Source organism: Phoxinus phoxinus (assembly GCF_949152265.1).
Source record: "Phoxinus phoxinus genome assembly, chromosome: 20".
Classification (NCBI taxonomy): domain Eukaryota; kingdom Metazoa; phylum Chordata; class Actinopteri; order Cypriniformes; family Leuciscidae; genus Phoxinus; species Phoxinus phoxinus.
The window spans coordinates 20,610,829-20,629,673 of NC_136895.1; the positions used below are offsets into that span (position 1 = coordinate 20,610,829).

The 18,845-nt window shown below is 45.9% G+C and overlaps 1 protein-coding gene across 2 annotated transcripts in view; it reads right to left on the reverse strand.

Moving 5' to 3' along the window:
- The window catches only part of bcor (BCL6 corepressor), a 39,809-nt gene that overhangs the window by 11,840 nt on the left and 9,124 nt on the right, over nucleotides 1–18,845 (reverse strand). Inside the window, exons 3-9 of one of the 2 annotated variants that reach the window (XM_079594034.1) lie at nucleotides 15,555–18,566; nucleotides 14,229–14,285; nucleotides 13,635–13,830; nucleotides 11,525–11,812; nucleotides 10,075–10,464; nucleotides 6,119–6,420; nucleotides 3,613–3,891 (exon numbers count right to left, since the gene is read on the reverse strand). In XM_079594034.1, coding sequence (XP_079450160.1) covers nucleotides 3,613–3,891; nucleotides 6,119–6,420; nucleotides 10,075–10,464; nucleotides 11,525–11,812; nucleotides 13,635–13,830; nucleotides 14,229–14,285; nucleotides 15,555–18,566 — 4,524 coding nt within the window. The remainder of the gene's footprint in view (nucleotides 1–3,612; nucleotides 3,892–6,118; nucleotides 6,421–10,074; nucleotides 10,465–11,524; nucleotides 11,813–13,634; nucleotides 13,831–14,228; nucleotides 14,286–15,554; nucleotides 18,567–18,845) is intronic. The other variant, XM_079594035.1, reaches the window with a different exon arrangement.

An 18,845-nucleotide genomic window follows, 5' to 3' on the forward strand; every position in this document is an offset into this window, starting at 1 on the left:
GCTGTTGCGCTGGGACTAAGATGGAGTGCCACGTTTAAGTGTGTGAACTCTCGTTCTCTCGCGCTCTGACACACACACACACACACGCGAGCAGCTGCCGCGGTCTGTGTTGAAAGGTTCGGCCGCGCAGTCATGTCATATTTCCGAGCTCTGGCAGCGCCGCGGAGCTGCTCGTGGCTTAACACACATACACACACACAAACAGAGCGCGCTGGCAGCTCAGTGCGCTGCTCGCGGCTTATCTCTCTCACACACAAACACGCGCACACACACACACACAGACAGACACACACACACACACACACACACACACACACAGCGAGAGAGCAGCTTCCTGTATGAGGCAGGAGAGCAGGAGGGGGGACGGAACGAACGAGGACTAGAAAAACAAGCCGCTGTCGACTGACAGAAAAAACACACACGCGGACGGAAGGTCTGTCCCCACCTGCTATGGGCCGACGTGGGGGGGGGGGGGGGGGGGGGAGAGAGAGAGAGAGAGAGAGAGAGAGAGAATTAGGAATACGGAGTGGGAAAGATTACATTTTATCTCGCTTCCTCTGACACACACACACACACGCCGCACGGATCGGCGCCGAGAGCCCTCCGCTGCGCGCTCTGCCGCTCCCCCACCGTATCTGTAGCGCACGCACAGCCCCGCGAGAACAGCCGCCTTTAACCGATGTCACCAGGCGCATTTATAAAGCCATTAGAGCAGAATTAGACCCCGAGCGCCAGCGGGGAAAATCACAAAGCCCTGAGACTCAGCGGTAACGAGAGCCCACGCTCTCGACAAGCATTCGAGAAAATCCACCGCTAGCGGAACACTGTAGCTCCCTGCAATCCGGGGGGGTGGGGGGTAAAAGCTGGTAAAAAAAAAAAAAAAAAAAATCTAAATATGGATGCTTTTAAAATAGTTGTAGCTATTAGTGAAAAAATAGTTTTAGTTCAACATTCGTTTAGCTAGTAACAAAGAACAGTTTAGCTAATCATGAAACAGTTTTAGCTGTTCGTAATGAAATAATAGTCGGCATGAAATGGAAGCTAGCTTTTCCGATTAGAATAAATGTATAGGGCGGGACTTGCTATTGCTGTGATGTCATCATGAGTGACAGTTTTTCCCGCCCTCGCGCCGGTAAACACGTCATCAGAGAAGAGATGTGTTTACAATAGGGAGGGGAAGTTATTTTAAATAAAGCTAATTAGAGCACATTAACAAAATAATTAACTAAAAAAGACTGATGTGAACGAACAAATCATTAACAAATAGCCTACTGCAATATTATGTAAATGTTTTGTATATTTTGATTTCATGATGTGCGGTGTAAATTGAATGTACAGACAGTTTTACAGAAACATAGCTATACAAAAACAATGTTTAGCTATTCATATACATTTTAGCTATTCGTAAACAATAGATATTAGAACACAATTAGTTTATCTATTAGTAAAGAACCGCTATTAGTTCATGTTTAGCTATTTATCAACAGTTTAGCTTTTTATAGGGCATAAGGTTTGGTTTTTCACTAAAAGTACAGTTTAGCTATTAGCTACTAGCAATAGTCAAAGAAAACCATAAAAATCTAAAATTAGTCTTTAAAATCAACAACAAAATACGAAAATGCCAATTCTTCCTTTTCTGTGAGAACCAACAACCTTTTTTTGTGGTCAGAATTGCAGAAAAACCTCCCTCTCTTTCCGAGGGCCGCTAATGGCGGGCGTTGGTTTGAGCGACGAGAGATTGGGAGGTGTGCGGAACGGGCGGCTAATGGCTTAAAACAGCGCGTGTTTAGCACCTCCAGCCGAATGATTAATTAACGTGGAGATTACGGAGAGCACTTGTCAGATCGCTGATTGGACCTTAATGGCAAAGAGCCATTCTGCCTGAGAGCAGAATTACCGACAGAGTCTAGCAACCGCAGCAGAATCAGACAGAGAGAGAGAGAGAGAGAGGGCGAGAGAGAGAGAGAGATTGATAGGGCTCTTTCACACATACACGCAGTCACGCACACACACACACATAACGATAGGTTTCAATCAGCATACAAAGGCCAGTTTTGTCTGAGTCATAAAAGAGGGAGGCAACAACCAAACACAAGTGTAAATAAGCAGCATCGTAACGCAAGCGAGACGTCAGCACTGGCGGAGTGTAATGAAAGAGTGTGTGTGTTGCAGTAAAACTCTTGGCGTGAGAGCTAAGGGGAGGTGAAGAAACGCAAACAAGAGATAGGGGGAGGGGAACTGCAAACGTATGTGTGCGTGTGAGGATGTGTGTGTCCACTTCAAGCACACACAAAAAATGGAAGGAATGGAACACAACGGAACGTGGCATCCCTAGTTGTGAGAAAACAAACCACAGACACATGTGGATGCGTGTTATAGGCAGAACGAGAGAAAAGATGAAAGCAGCAAATGGGAAAAACAGGAAAAAGACCAAGCGTAAAACTAGCTTGATGATTCCGACACCACACAAGCGTGTTCTATTCTGGAACAGCACCACTGTCTCGGTGATAAAAATGCTCCGTAAAATGCAATAAGAAACTTTCCCTTTCAGTGGAATTCAAGGCACCGCTGCGGAGCGAGAGAGGAAGGGGGGGGAGGGCTGGGGAAGGAGAGAAATCATGCGCTCGCAGCAGTAATCGCTCATTTCCTGTTCTCCGTGCCAGTCCTTTCAGACGCACTGCCGGAACTAATCCAGCTCCCCATTAATCTGCACAAATTGGACACGGAACGCTGCGCCATTCCAGAACCCGCGGAACCACCGTATTCCAGAACTGTGGAATACGACTGAATTCCAGAACAGCAGGGAATCTACTAACGGACGAGACTAATGCATGTTCGGTTGCATTCAAAAAATACTGTTGCAGAGATATAAAACTTTACTATATTTAAAGGCAAGAAATCTGAATTTTAATAAAAATTAAAAGTCGCTAGTCTTATTACCCATAATTCATCAGTGTACGTTATTTTAAAGAGAATGTTTGTTTTTGTAATCTTCAATCAAAAATGTATTAAACTAATCAAATTAAACCCCAAATAATGTTAACTATTTCCTGTAAAAAAAAAAAAAAAAGTTGTTGCAAAAAGTAAAAGCATTTCAAATGCGGTTTCATGTTGTCTTTAAAAGCATTTCAAATGCGGTTTCATGTTGTCTTTAAAAATGCTGCATTGTTACAAAAATATCAAACACTCTACCAACATTTATTAAACTCAAAAAAGGCCGACTACAAGATCAGAGGCGGAGTGCAAAGGGTTAAGGTTCTCCAGTTCGACAGAGAGAAAGAGCAAGGACAAGCGCGAGAAAGCGCGCCTGTGAAAGCACGGAATGAATGTGAGCGAGAAAGGTTTGAGTGGGAGTGCAAAAGCCGAAAGGAGAACGGGATGAGACAGCGCGTATGTGTGTGTGTGCGGGGAAGCGAGAGGCTGCGTCGCAAGAAGGGAAAAAAAAAAAAAACTGTGTGTGCGCGTGTGCGTACGCCAAGCGATCGCTCTGTGCCTGTCAGGGGCTCTCGCATGTCAGACTCAGTCTCACGCAGAAATAATGAGATGCGAAGAGAGCAGGAGAGGGCAGAGAGAGAGAGAGAGAGAGAGAGAGACGCACAAATGCACGCTTACCTCATATCCCAGCCGTGCTGCTCGCTGTAGTAGAGTCTCGCCTGCGTTCTTGTTGACGATGAGTCGGCGTGCTTCGGGTGGCATGGGCCTGCTGACTGGCGGCTCCGCTGACACTGGAGGTGCGGGGGCGACCGGAGGTACCGGTGCATCCGGAACGGCGCATGGGGGGGTCGGGGGTGCCGCGGGCTGGTAGGCAGGAGAAGGGGGGCAAGGTTTGACCGGAGAAGTCTCGTAATCGGAAAGAGATGCTGGCCGCTTCTGGGCAGAACGCTTCACCACCTGAAGAGGGGGAATAAAAATGCGTCACTTTAGTATTTATGACAGATCGCAACACCCTCACAAGGCCTCGGATTTCACACACAGGCTTTGAAAGTCACAGTATGTGGCACCACAAACAGGGTAAGGCGGACGCTCTACAATGACAGAGAGGACAAAAGAGTGACAGAGCTACAATCGCTTGGTGCCAAGAGACAGGCGGGATGGAGCGCTAATTAATCACAGCGACAAGTTCATAGTCGGCACTGCGGCAGAATCAGCGAGAGACTAAAATTTGAAAATATTTTTAAAAATTTGCTGTGAAAATTGACAAATGTGAAGTAACTATGGAAGCTACTTTCCACCACGGAATAAAACGATTTAAAAGATAATTGCAATTACTCACAATTTAGATTTTTTCCTCTCACAATTGCAAGATATAAACTCACAATTCTGACTTTATAACTTGCAATTCTGACTTTATAACTTGCAATTCTGACTTTATAACTTGCAATTCTGACTTTATAACTTGCAATTCTGACTTTTATTTCTCAAAATTCTGAGATATAAACTCGCAATTCTGACTTTTTTCTCGCAAGTCTGACTTCTTTTCTCAGAATTGTAAGATATAAACTCGCAATTCTGATTTTTTTCTCGCAACTGAGATACAAACATAAAAAGAGCTTCCATAAGTAACTATTCCCACATAGTTGGATGATTTTTTTAGCAGTAGTGGAAACAGTGTTTCCCACCATAAACCAAGAACAAAAGTATGACTGTCAACAAAGGCTCCTCACTCACACACCCCACATGGTCAGCAAGGTTATTTTTGGCCTGCAGTTAAACGGGCCGAGACTATTTACACAACTACAAATGTCCCATAAACACATTTTTAACAGAACAACATGCATCTTCTACTGTGAACATTTCTGTTTTCTCTTGCGAGCTGGATGGAAAGCTGCATACGCCGATCCGTCAACGATCCTGTTCCCCGGCAGGGAAAGTTAAACAGGAAACAACGGAAGACTTTGGCTCCCTCCCACTCCCTTTATCTCTCCCCCACTCCCTTTATCTCTCCCACCTTCCGTGTGCGAGTTCTCTATCTGTGGAGCGCAGTAGGGCGGCGGATGAGCGCCCTGTGTGTGTGTGTGTGTGTGTGTAGGCCGCAAGTTCATGCGAGCAGACTGAAGGTCGGGAAAAGGGAGGGGTGATCGGGGCGGGAACTCCACCCACCCCAGAGGAGTTCCAGAGCGCAGCAGCTGTCAGAGTAAACACACACACTGCACGGACACACACACACACAGAGCTCTGCCAGGGCTGTAACAGCGCCGTGAAAATGAGCGTCTAAAAATTTGACGACTGACATTTATTTGGTCGTCAGAATGAGAACATTAGACAGACCAAGATTAACTCAACCCCTAATCCGACCCCTGAAAAAACATTTTTAGAATGTAAAAAAATATATATAAATATTTATATAATTATTATTTAGTACTGCCAAATTGATTAATTGCAAATATAAGCAAACAATCAGACATATAAAATATGAGTAATTTTTTTCCAATCTACTGATTTTTTTACAGACGTACTGATGTCCCCAATGTCATGATTTGGAAAATGTCTCTCACTTCTCAAACTCGTAAACCCGCACACACTGTATTGTGTAAACACCTACATAATATTTTCAAACAAGTGTGTTTGTCTGCTGTAAACGATGTGAACTCAAGGTGTGTTTTTGTGCTCGGCTGCAGAACGCAGGCTACGAGTGTGTGCACTACATCCGCGTGCGAGATCACAACAGGGAGAACGCAGGCTGTGTTATTTAAAGAATGCACAGCGTGTTCACTGGGGAATCATTTTCCTTGACGGAGAGAGAAAGAGACCAGAATTCCGACCCGGCCTTCACTCCTCCCCTCCCCCTCGGTTGCGTCTCTCCGCTGGGAGTCTGCCTTTCAGCACAAGAGGAGGTCAAAGCAACCGCACTCTAAACACACACGCTATGACCCCCTCCCGCGTCCGTTGTGCCGTCCCAGAGAGCCGCGGTGCTTCCCTAATTGGAATGATTAACATTGTTGTGATTGGAGACACGTTTTTAAATGGTTCCTCGCTGAGCCCGGGGAGAACGCTTGGGTTTCGAGCCAAAGCAAAGAGCATGGTTAACCTCGCACACACAGACAAAGAAAGGACATTCTTGTGCGGATAAACAAGCACCTCGACCTGTTATTACATCGACATGTGCAGCAGCTCTTACCTTGTGTTGGTGGGCGGGGCTGAGTTCAGGACACTCCTCATTGGTCGACTGCAACAGCATCCTACGCTCCTGTTGGCCGAGGTGCTTGGTCTTACACTGCCGCTTGCCCTTTGGCTTTTCAGGGTCGCCGTGCCGGCGCAAACGAGAAGGGAAGGTGCTGTCGGGGTCCGGAGAGGGCGAGGAGGATCCCAATGACTTCCGGTGGTCCTTGATTCGCCGTTTGTCAGAAAGGTGAGAAGGAATAGCGGAGGAGAACTTCCTTATGGAATCGCCACAAAATCCATCAGAGAGAACAGGAATAGCTAGAGAGAAAGAGAGAGATTAAAACAGTGAATCGTTCATGCTAAAATCTGATGTATTTAACTTTTTTGGGCAAATTCTGCAAAATGTTAACATTTGGTAAAATGCGTAAAAATTTGCTGAGAATACTCAAGTAGAATGAAATGGGGAAAAAATAAGTTTAAAGAAAAAAAATATATATAATTGACCATTCAAAGGGTGGGGAGATAGACACTATGTAACAGCGCAGGAGAGTTTAATAATAAAATACATAACATAAAAAAAATGCAGAATTTTGTATCAGATTCTATGAAAATATTAGCCAACTTTTCAGCGTAAATTCTGAAATTAATCTTACACAACAAATACCAAAACAAATATTACTGCAAAAATTTGCACTTTTATAAAATCAGCCTCTACTTGTAAATATATAACAGGAAAGAAACAACACACAAAAAAAATGGCAAGAACACAAATCTGGGATTTACGATTTCATCAAGGGCAAAACACACAGATCAAACCGACAGAAGCTTCCTTAAGGTCTTGTTAGGTAAATCAGACTGACAGCGGTAGAACGAACGGCAGCAGGCTGACCGCCTTACGAGGGACGGACAAAGCACGAAAAGATTTACAAAAATGTATGTATCCTTTCCTTCGTCTGCTTTCTATTTTGCATCACGTGACCAGAGCCCGCGCAAAAGAGCCACTTTTTAACCGATAACATCAACCGGCAGAGAAGGACGGAAGGGAAAAGAGAAGAAACATGAAAGGAACAGCAAGATAAGAGAGTGATATCAAATGAAACGGGAAGAAACAGCGAACAGAAAAGGAGAAATGACGGACAGACGTAAAAGTGGAAGAATAGAGAGAGAGAAAGCAGCAGCGAGGAAAAGAGACGATGAAAGGGTGAGCACAAGGCCGAGAGAGGGAGAGAAACCGAGCACGCTCCACATCTGTTCCATTATTCATCATATTCCCCGTTCAGTCGCGCGCACACACACACCCCGAGAGCCCCACCGCGCAGAGGAAATCTCTCTCACGTATGCAAGCAAGAACGCCAAAGACAGAAGACCACATAGCCAACAAAAACACACTATCGACTAGCTAAACACCGATATCAGGCAGGCCAATTGATTGGATATTTCGCAACTTAATGATCTGAATTGAACGATAACCGATTCTTGCCAAGTAATATAAGCCTTATTAGATAGAAGTTTTTTCTTAAAATAAGGTTTTTTTTGTTACATTGTTCAAAATTTTGGCTGATTTTTTTTAGTAGGTCTAAGTGTTTTTACATTCACTAAGTAATAATATAATATATTTTTGTATTATGTATTTAAAAAAAATTGTAAATATTGTCTAAAATAAGCATTAGACATTTTGCATACAACCATAAAAAACAGTCTAGATTATGTCTAACTGAAAAACACATCAGTTGACCACTATAACAATATTCACAAACATGCGCACATTTGCACAAGCAGTAGGCCAACATTTGTAAATCGTATCCTCACCGCAAAGATCCACTTCACATCAACGGTCCCCTTAGAAATGCAATGATTTAGTTTGTTGGAGGCGAAAATGGCGGATCTAATAGATTGGGCCGAGACAAAAGCACCTTAGAGAACCTTCAACACGCAGACCACCAACTGTGCAACTGCTCGTATGTGCGCGTGTGTGTGCGTATGCGCTTGAGAACCCATTCTCATGGGCAAACTTTTCCAGCCTGCGTAATGTGCTCCTCTCCTTCAACAGGCTAATTAAAGTCCTACCCCGAGAACCCTTGAGACCGGATTCACCGCACCTACCCCACACACACACATACACGCACAGAAGTGTGCGTGCTCTGCAACCTAAGTGAATCACTCAATTAGCAAAAGGGGAGCAAAGACCTTAATGCCTTTAAAAATCAACAGAACAAAAGCAGCGTGCTAAAACGCGCGCACACACACACACACCCTGGGGCTTACAGCGGAGAGTTTTGCATCACTGGCATGCGTGTCTTGTCCCTCACACCTCAGACAACACAAATTAGCTTGCATGTGCGTACGAATTCCCTCGTCTGAAGAGCGAGAGTATGTATGTGTGCGGTGGGAGACGGATTTTGACAGGGACATCTGGGGGATATTAGCCTCCCATTAGCACGCAACTGGGCACACACACACACACACACAAACGCACACACATGCAGACAATAAGGCATTAACTAGCAAACCATCTCTCAGCTTGAGTAAAACCAAGATACATATGTATAGTACATATTACTCACACACACGCACAGAATGAGGGATACAGCGAGATAAAGAGTCTCGTCTTGCTGCTCTCTAATCCTCCTGACAGAACGCCAGCACAATATCCAGCAGCCAAGATACTGACGGGCAGCCTCACACACACGCGCACACACACACACGTTGTTATTTGCACAGTTGTGGAATCTCATGGCTCATTACTCTGCGGCATGCGTTTTTTTTGCCGAAGCTTTTATACCAACAAGGACGCAAGCGTCTGAGAGAGTGCGTGTGAGCGTGTGCAAGTGCGGCTTGTCAATCAACAAGAATCATTATTGCTATCCCAAAGCCGCAGACACAGGGCGACGTGCTCCGCTTTCCTCTAATCTGCCTCTCTCTACTGCCGCGCTCTCGTCTTTCACCTCAGTTCTCCCCTCAGCGCTCCGTATCCTCTTTTCATCTCTTTCACTCCTTTTCCACCCTTTCTCTCTGCTTTCTAACAGCTTTTCGCTCCCTCTCTCTTTGTGTCTCGTTCATTCACACTGCTTGCGTCTCCTCTCAGTTCTCATCTTCTGGGTCCTTTTCTGACCTGCATAACTAAATGAGACTTAGTCTTTGCTTCGAGCACCATTTACAGATGTGCCACTCGAAAGAAACAGGGTGTAGTATGTAGAACATTGTATGTAGCATGAAAGAATGTAGTTTGTATAGTATATAAAGGTAAAGTATGTGTGGGGTAAAGATTGTAGTATATAGGTAGTATTATGTAGTAAGTAGGGTGTAGTATATACTATGTCAGGTGCAATGTATAGGCCGTAAACTACATTGGATGTGAGAAGGGTGTAGGCCGGGGTGTCAAACTCCAAACAGCCCTGCAGGGTTTAGTTTCAACCTTAATTAAACACATATGGTCCAGCTAATCAAGTCCTTTAAGCTTATTCGAAAACTACAGTTATGGGTGTTAAGGGCAGGGTTGGAACTAAACTCTGTAGGACTGTGGCCCTCCAGGAATACCCTGGACACCCCTGGTGTAGGCCATATTATTTAGGGTGTAGGGCATAGTGTGTAGGGAATAGGGTGTAAAAGGAGTGTAGTATTTAGGGTGTAGTAGGATGTAGTGTGTAGGGTAGTAAGTATTTGTAGGAGGTAGGCTGTAGGTGTATGGTATAGTATGTAATCCAAGGCATATGAAACCTGCGTCAACATCTCTACCTGAACAGTTGACCAGTTTGTGACTAAACAACTAAACGAGGAAACCGTTTAGTCATGCAAATAAAAAAGGATAACAGATGACAAAACCAATTTACACCTCAGTAAGTCCCTTGTCATTTTAAGTCCAAGGTCCTGTTGACACAGTGTCCTCTATTTTCACCGCCAGGCTGTTCTAGCCAGAATACTCTGCTCTCCGCTTACAACTATGCATTTAAATGACAGAAAAGGGAGATGTACCTGTGTCGGATCCAGTGAATTCCAGCTGTTCCTTGGTCCAACCTCTCTCCACTTCTGCTTTCCTCTTCACCCCCTTGTCTTCAAATCCATTTGCTTTGACCTTTCGATCCACAGCAGGGACACCGTGGGCGACTCTCGGGATCTCTGGGGTGCAAGGGTCAAGCTTATCCCTCCTGGCGGTTTGAAGTGGTGGAAGAGAGGATTTGGATGTGGGAGGCAAACCCAGGTTGGGAGCTCCGAATTGCGGCCTGTCATGGTTGAGCTGCCCCTGTCTATCCCATAGTTCCTGAAGATTATGGAGGTGGCGGGGCTTACTGAGCCGAAGACCCGTCAACTCGATACACACCTTTAGATTCTTCACCTCCTGCTCGGAGGGTTGCGGCCACACGTCTGTGGAGATAGATAGAGGCAATCCGTTAATACCTTGTATTAATATCTGGATAGGATGATCCAATTTTAGGTGGTCAGCTGGGACGAATTGCTGTGTACAACTGGATTTAACATGAATCTCAAATTTCTGATTTTGAGACTACATATATTAGGTACTAAACTGTGCCCAAACTTGTTCAGAAGATACCAGATATTGCATCCCAAGTCTTGTAAATGCATGAGCTTTTTATTTTCTTTTTAAAAAATTGGACTAGTTTAAAACCCCTTGTTCTGGCACAATAATTATTTGGTTATATGAATCAGATGCTGTTGCATTTAGGATGCATTAGGTTGTACATTACAAATGCTATGTGCCATATACATCTCTAACCACTAGAATTTATTAGTCGGATCACAATGCATCTCCAGAATTGGATAACAAATCTCCAGAATGCAATGTACACCCTGTACAGCTGAATTTAGCACCGTCCACTTGTGTTAATGCATAAGATGGTCATGCAAAGTATAAACACAGGATTGCACACTTAAAGCAGGAATTGCTTTCCAATTGTTAATTGAGTTGTATCCTCCTAGAACACAAACACCCACAAGTTTGATAGCTTTTAAATGAAAGTACGGAGCTGAACAGAGACCCACATGCAAACACAGTTTTGCTGACAAAAACATGCTTTCTGGGACACGTTTAAACGATGCGAGTTTAAACAAAGATTGTTTTGATGTCTGAAAACGCCCTTTAGACTGAGCACAAAGAAAGAGCAGGCAGAGAACGCCCGGCAGTTGTGTTTATCTGGACCATGTGATGGCAATAAACACAAATCAAGATGAATTGAAAAGGCCAGCGAAAGGATCAAAGCGGGACCGAGCAGAGGAAAGGGGAAAAGAACAGCTGAACCCTGGAGAGAGAGTGAGACGTGTCAGAAAGCGAGACAGGAGGTTGGCGATAAGATGAAAGACAGAGCGGACCATCCACTACTTGGCAAAGAAAGAACGGGATGAAAAGATGGAAAACAGGACAGATATCGTTAAGGACATTGGAGAGACAGACAGCCGAGACGTCTACCTGAAATCAGCCTCACTCTCTTCGCCGCGATGCCATTATCGTCCTCTCCTCTCATCCGTCTCTCTCCATCTCTTTCTTCTGCGGTGTGTGTGCAATCAGGGTGGCCTTGGCTCTGTTCCAAACCCAATGCACGTTTCCTGCTCGTCGCCGTGCCAACAGACCCCTCCTCCTCTCCCTTCACATCCCTCACTCTCTTCTCCTCCGCTCGCCGGGACTGCGGGATGTCGGCTGGTGGGCCGCACCGCTGGAGCACGGGAACTCTGTTGTTTGCGCATGTTGGTGTCGCACCTGCATAGCCACAAAAAAACAAATCTGTTAGTCAACTGCTTGCAAAGAAAGACCTTTTTCCAAGTTCAAAAGAACTGCGACGGGCCAGTAGAGCACAAGGCCACAGATGGTGAGATATAGAGAGGAAAAGACTACAGAAAAACAAACCCCCCACCACCCCACCCTGGACAGTTGCGTGTTTGTGCTAACTACACCACACCCATCCCACATGGGGAGCTAGACGGCAAACAGGGACGCGCTTGCTTGCGCTCTCTGCAAGCTTAAATTAGCCCGAAACATCCGTGCCAAGAGCGCAAGCGGCAACCCAGCTCAAGTCTCCTCTCCCTCCCCCTCCCTCTCTCTCCTCGCACTCTCCTCCCCCCCTCTCCTGCTTTCTCCCGTTCTGTGTGTGGCAGTGAAAAGCGCTCCTTGAGAATGTCTCCCGGCAGCTAAGAGCAGCAGCGTAGATCAAAGACAGGCGCTAGGGGCTCACGCTCCATACCGCCCGCTCCTATCTTTCACACACACACACACATACACTCCCATCGTATATTGAGGCACATGCACGTCCTAAAAAACATGCACACACAAAATATTCAGCTAGCCGAAATAAGTCACACAAAACCAAATCTATCAAAAATTATGCAATAGTGCATTATTGTACATCCAAAATGACTTCATTATCACGCTCTCCATGCCGAACAGAGCAACCTTTATACTGGCCTGGGTAAGAATACAGCCCACCCTGCCCCGGGCTCACACAGACACGCACAAAGCATGTGACTACCACATGCATCCCATAATTCATGGCAATGTGTGCACCATAGCAACTCTGCACCAAAACAGATCACCATGGTAACATCACCCAGAGAGAGTTAATGTGGCCATTCCCAGAGAGCGAGAGAGAGAGATGTTGAAGGACAGACTGGGCATAAAAATCAAGAGAGGAACGAAGGACATGAAACATCCAGAAAGGTCACGCAAAGTCAAATAATCAATTTGGTTTCTTAAATCAATTACTTGAACTGTATCAATTGTTGAATAGAACGATATTCGGCATATGTGATCAAATTAAAGCTCTGATCAAAACTACAGTAGAAGGTTTTTATGTAGCATTTTCACCCTTGGAGCTTCACAGGAACTGCCAGTCTGCTGAGCGCACTCTGTTTATGTAATCCAGAGCGCTGTTAATTGTCTGTGTGGCTGACACACATGCAAGTGTTCACGCACGCACACACACACTCTCTGACCCACATGCACAGGAAACGCCTCGCCTCTGTGAAAGCCACCAGGGAGAGCGAGGTCACATAGCAGCAAAGTGTTGATTTGGAAATCTGATGGCATTAGGCCATTACCAAAGCTCAAGTGGAAAAAACAAGAGGCAAAACAGCAGAGAGAGAGGGACAAAGAGAGAGATGTGGAGTCAGAGCATGTGCCTGTTTATTTGTGTGTTTCCTGTTTGAGGGTGGCGGTGGCGGAAGCCATGTTTACCACGCCGTTTCCGCTGGTTTAACGCTGTTGCATGGAGCACCACAGTGCAGGGACCGTCCCTAGTGACATGGGGAGGAAGTGTAAGGGGGGTGAAGAAAGATGGAGCGCCTTTAAAACTGGGATGGCTAAGGAAGATTTCAGGAGATAGGACAAAAGGAGAGACGATGAGTGAAATGCATTAAAAAAGCAGCCTGCAAGCAAGACAAAAGTTAGAGACAGCGCATACGACAGACGCTACAAGAAAGACAGAAAGTGTGAGACAAAGATAGCCAGCAAAGAGAAAGAAAAAAAGGGAGCGCTAGAGAGGGAGACAGCGCGAGAAGGATTGCGCGTGTGTGTGTGCATGTCTTACCGTTGTGCTGCTCGGTGTGATCAGAGAGGGCCGAAAGGGCTGCGGAGGGCCTGGAGCTTGGCTGGCTCAGTTCCCAGTCTCCCGCTCCGCACTGGCTTTCTGCCAGCTCCCTCTCTCTTCCCAGTCCGGGCGCTGCAGACGACACACACCCCTCCTTCTCCTTCAGCTCCAGCTCCGAGAAACGCATCATCGCACGCTACACAGACACACACACAGCACAATCGTGAAACCAGATCCAGTGTTACGAGCACCAGCTGTAAAGCCTGTCTCTCATGTGCTCCAGTACAACAAAAATAGAGGGGGAAAAAACAGAATAAGACTTGCATAAAATAAATCTGCAGTGAGAGTAGAACAGGAGCTAAAGTGCATTAGAGTCAATTCAGAAAATGCATATCAATAACTTATAACAAAAGCTAACTGATACAGGTGAAGTCAGGGGAATCATTTTACTCAAATTTGACCATGCAATTTTCAGGACCCCTAAAATAGGAGGAAAAGGAAGAAAAAAAGTCTAACTTCACAACCGCCTGTGGGCGCAAAACTAAGTGTTACTCATTTCAACTGATTAGTAGTTTAAAAATAAAATGAACTGACCTCCCAAAACGCAGCTGGTTGACTTAAATTACTGTCCTCTTGTGATAATCCTTCCATCTAAGCAATCAGAATGGGGCTCAATATCTTTTTCAATGATTTGAATTGAATATTTACACAAATTTAAGACATCTGCAAACAAACATTAACTTACCATTACACAAAAAATATGGGGGAATTCAAGAAATATCTGAGAATGATATGGCTTTAAAAGCTGATGTTTAAATCATACAAACTTTAAAAGGATATGTGGAAATGCATAGAAAACACTGGGCTTATTTAAAAAAAATAACTTTCCAAAATTGTGTGGGCTATCTGAAATTAGGGCATTGCCTTCCATCAGCCTCTCCCTTACTCTCCTTCCACTGCGCGACTATGTGTGTGTGCGCTAATGACTCTGCCAGTCGGCGAGCGCTCTGCTCGCTGCTGCTGGTAAGAACTCTAATCTTCCCCATCAGGAAAGAATGGGCCGGATTTCACTTAAGCTGGGAGGGCTGCCACCGCGGACATGGCTATTGGGGGCCTGGAGGTGTGCATGTTTTTGTGTGTGTGTGTGTGTGTGTGTGTGTGTGTGTGTAAAGAGAGGAAAGGAGTGCAAGATGGAAGCCTGTAGGAAAGGGTGTGTGATTATGTTTGGGTATGCCCCACACACACACACACACACACTGGTCTCCAGAGCTCACCTGCAGGTTAACAGTTGCCTGCAGCATTATGTGCTAGCAAGGCCATGGCATGCATGCACGCGTACGCACACACACAAACATTTGGCAGCTGAGCTTCCGCACGACTGGGCAAAGCAGCCACAGACGGCACTTTGTGTTAACCCTTTCGGCCGCTGACTGAACCGCACACTCAAGCGTGTGTGTTCTTGTACAAACACACAAGTTCTCTCACGCTAACTGTAGAACTTCTGCCATTAAAGCCTGTTTGACAGATTCACAGCAGGGGCCCAAAAACTGCTAGAAAGAGAGAGCAGGAGAGGGAGAGTGGGTTACGGAGATCTGTAATTAGCAAGGCGTTCAATAGAACCGAGTGTGGAAGTTAGATACAAGTGCTCGTTCAAAGCCGAAACTGAGGTCATTGAGCTATTTTTAAAGTGTATCTGTAAATCTCAGGATGGCTGGGAAACTTTATCTAATTCAATGACAGCTACTGGTCCTTGAAGAGTTGACCAGGGAACAGAAAATGTGAGGTGTTCTCAAATTATAACACTCTTACATGACCTGAATGATTCTCAAACAGAAAATGTGACAATGATACGTGACATGCTTCATAATTGCACAAACTTCCCTATTCATTCTAACCAACATACAAAATTGCATAACTGACCTGCAATGCTCGCTGTTCCCGGCTCAATTTGCTGGAGTCTGCATACAGCTCAGTGGTGACGCACTTGAAGCGGTCGCCAACATAGCCTGAGGAGTTGGCTATTCTCTTAGCCAAGCTGGATCTCTTGCTTTTAGACAATCCATGTCCATCCTCCTCCTCCTCATGAGATTCTGTGTCTTCTAGTCCATCCTTGCCCAAGTCCACATATTGTTGATGAGTGTGGTGCCGATCAACTTTGAATTCAGCACCATCACCTCGAGCCCTTTCGCCGGAGGTTCTGGCACAGCGTAGTGTCTGCTCTTCCAACATGTCAGGTAGTGGGCTATGCTCAGAGGAGCTGTCTTCAGTCTGGCTGTGCACAGGAGAGTCAGACTGCTTCTGTGGACGAGGTGGACTACATACCTCTGTCCGTCGCTCTGAATCAGTTGGCCAGGATACGGCAGGCTGGCTGGAGCGCAAGATCTGCATGAGCTCTGGCTCTTTCCCCTCAGAATTACTGCCACTTTCATTTGCCATCCCTGTCCCACTGCCGACTGGCTTAGCTGGCTCTTTGCATTTGACATCGATAACACTATATTTGTCTGGCTCTGGACTGCCATCTGTGTCATCTTGGACCAGGTCAATGCAGACAATCTCCTCTTTATTCACTGTGTAAGGCTTGCTCTGAGATTTTGAGCCCAAAATTTCTTGCCTCTCTGACTCCCTCTCAGATTTGTAACTTGGTTCTGTGTCAGTGATGCTCTGCCGCTTATACTGAGTCTCGTCATGGTGCCAAGGCTTGTCCAATGGTCTGTGCCTCAGTTCCAGACGCTCAGTGACTTTGTGGTCCAGGGGCAGGTGGGGAGACATTAGTGGATGGACCATCTCTTGTGAATCGTGGTAGGTCATATATTCTCCATGACTGGGTGGGATGCCATATGGGATGCCAGGCTTGGGTGGCAAACGTGCTGAATACAGACTGTTAGTGCCCAGCATAACTGGATGAGGGTACACTGGCCCTTTTCCTGACAACTGCAAGTGGGAAAGGGAAAGACTCTCAGGTACTGGGTATGAGAGATATCTGCTAGAATATGCTAAGCTGGGAGGAAGATACGTTTCACCCTGAGGCATGTAAAGGTGGCTTGGAGCATGTCCATTATCTAAATGTGATTGCTGGGGCTTGAAGCCAATTTCAGGTGATTCATTTTTTTTGTGCATCTTTGAGGGCTTTGTAGCTGTGGGGTGGCTGCCACCATGGTTATTAGTTGGGGTCTTCTCTGGTGGGGTGGGAACTGACTTTGGCCATTCACCATTAATCTTGGGAGAAGGTGAAACAGATGATGGACGAGATGCTGTAGTCATGACAATAGGTACAGAACTTGGGTTTGAGCCATTGTTTTGGTCATCAATTCTGGAACAAGAGGAACTTCTTGACTGTGGCACCACATGTTCAAGATTCTTATTCTTGATGATGCTGGAGCCTTTGTTTTGACTAGCCTCAGAGCTGATTGTCTGGGTAGGACTTGGCACTACCCAGGAAGAAGGTAAAGTGCTAATTATCTCAGGCCTTTCTGGAGTTTTAGAAGAAGTGCTAACAGCCGGAGAAAGAGTTTCTTTTAAAAGCTCCCTGTTTGGGGGAAGTCCATAACGGGCAGTGGGGGAATAGCCAAGCTTGGCTAAGGCCTCTAATTTTTGGGGGTACCCATTGGTAGGTCCTTCAAAGTCAATGATTTTGGCAGACAGGTCTAAAGGTTTGTCTGCTGGGTCTTTGGTAATAGGCCCCTGTTGAGGTGGTTTCTCAGAAGAGGTCTTAACAGGTGAGCTGCTACCCTTTCTTTCATTCCCTATACCTCTGGACTCCATGGTTGCCTCTTTGGCTTTAGTCTTCTGGCTAGTTGGCCGAATTGGAGAGCGAAGCTCTTGGGACATGCTGCTAATGTAGATAGGGTGAGCAACAGATGGTGATGATGACGAGGATGAGGAAGGACTCCTATACAGAGGCTTCTGGAACTCCATAGTGCTATCCACAAGAGGTGGAGGGGGTGGGGGGGCTGCAGGTGGCTGAGGGGGGCGTGGTGTAGGGCGGGGTGGTTGCATTACATGGGAAGGACATGAGTCTACTGAGACTATGGAACTGGCGCTGCTGCTAATACCAACGCTGCTACTGCTGCTAACATTACTGCTAGTGCTGCTTGTGTTTTTGCTGGATGGGGTCCGGATGGACTTGCTGTTGCTGGCACTGTTTCCACTGCTGCTGTGTTGCCTATCACTGGGTGACTGATGGTGGGGCTGGGTCTGCTGATGTAATGTCTGCTGCCCAAATGCTGAGGGCTCATGGTGAATCCTTGGACCAATACTTTGTATTGTTTTGTCCTGGTGGTGCATCATAGGTGATAGTGCAGTAGGGGCAACAGTTGCAGTGGGGATCCTGAGAGGAGGAGGAAGGGGTGATGATATAGGTGCAGGGGGATACGGGGGCATGAAAAACAAGCGCTCTGTACCAGCTGCACTGCCTCCTGCACATAGAGACTGGTAGGCCAGATGCTGAGGAAGGTAATGTGGTGGTTGTGAAAGGATTGATGCTTTATACATGTTCAAAGCAGTGTATTTACTAGAGTCTAAAAAAGGGTACATTCCAGCTTCATGGTAAGGACTCATCCAGGGAACCCGCAGATAGCTACCACCATTGAGACTCAGTTCTGGGGGCTTATCTCCTGAAACGACCCGTCTGTCCAACCCTAAAGTGTCTGCTCCAGTCCCAGGCACCATCATTGACTTCTGAATCCCAGGTGGGGAACTTTTATAGAGTCCAACATAACTATTGGTGTTCTTTCTGCTGTCGAGAGACACATCTGGTTTGTAGAGCAAGTCGGGGATCCTGTCACCAACATAGCCCTTTTCTGTTGGCAGGGTCCGAATTCCAGGTGGATAAACCATCCCTCCATGAACGCGGAGGCTCTCCCGCATCAAGCTGGTCCGATCGATGCCAAGCGCACTGAGAGGGTTCATTCTGCAGGTTGTACTCGCATCAACCTGCGACAAAAGAGCAGAAAGTGGTAAGGATGGGGGAGAGGGAGAGAGAGAGACAACAAACAAAGAGCAATAAGACTCAAACAATGGACAGACAAGTCAACAAAAGCCCAATCCAGATTAAAAACAGGAACGATTCATGCAATCTTTATCTAGAGATAACATTCACCTTTCACTAAATCAGATGGCAGATTTATCATGGAAATAAGAGACTGCATGTGGTAAGAGACACAAAAATGAATCACAGCACATGGCAGACATTACATGTGGTCATGTTATACA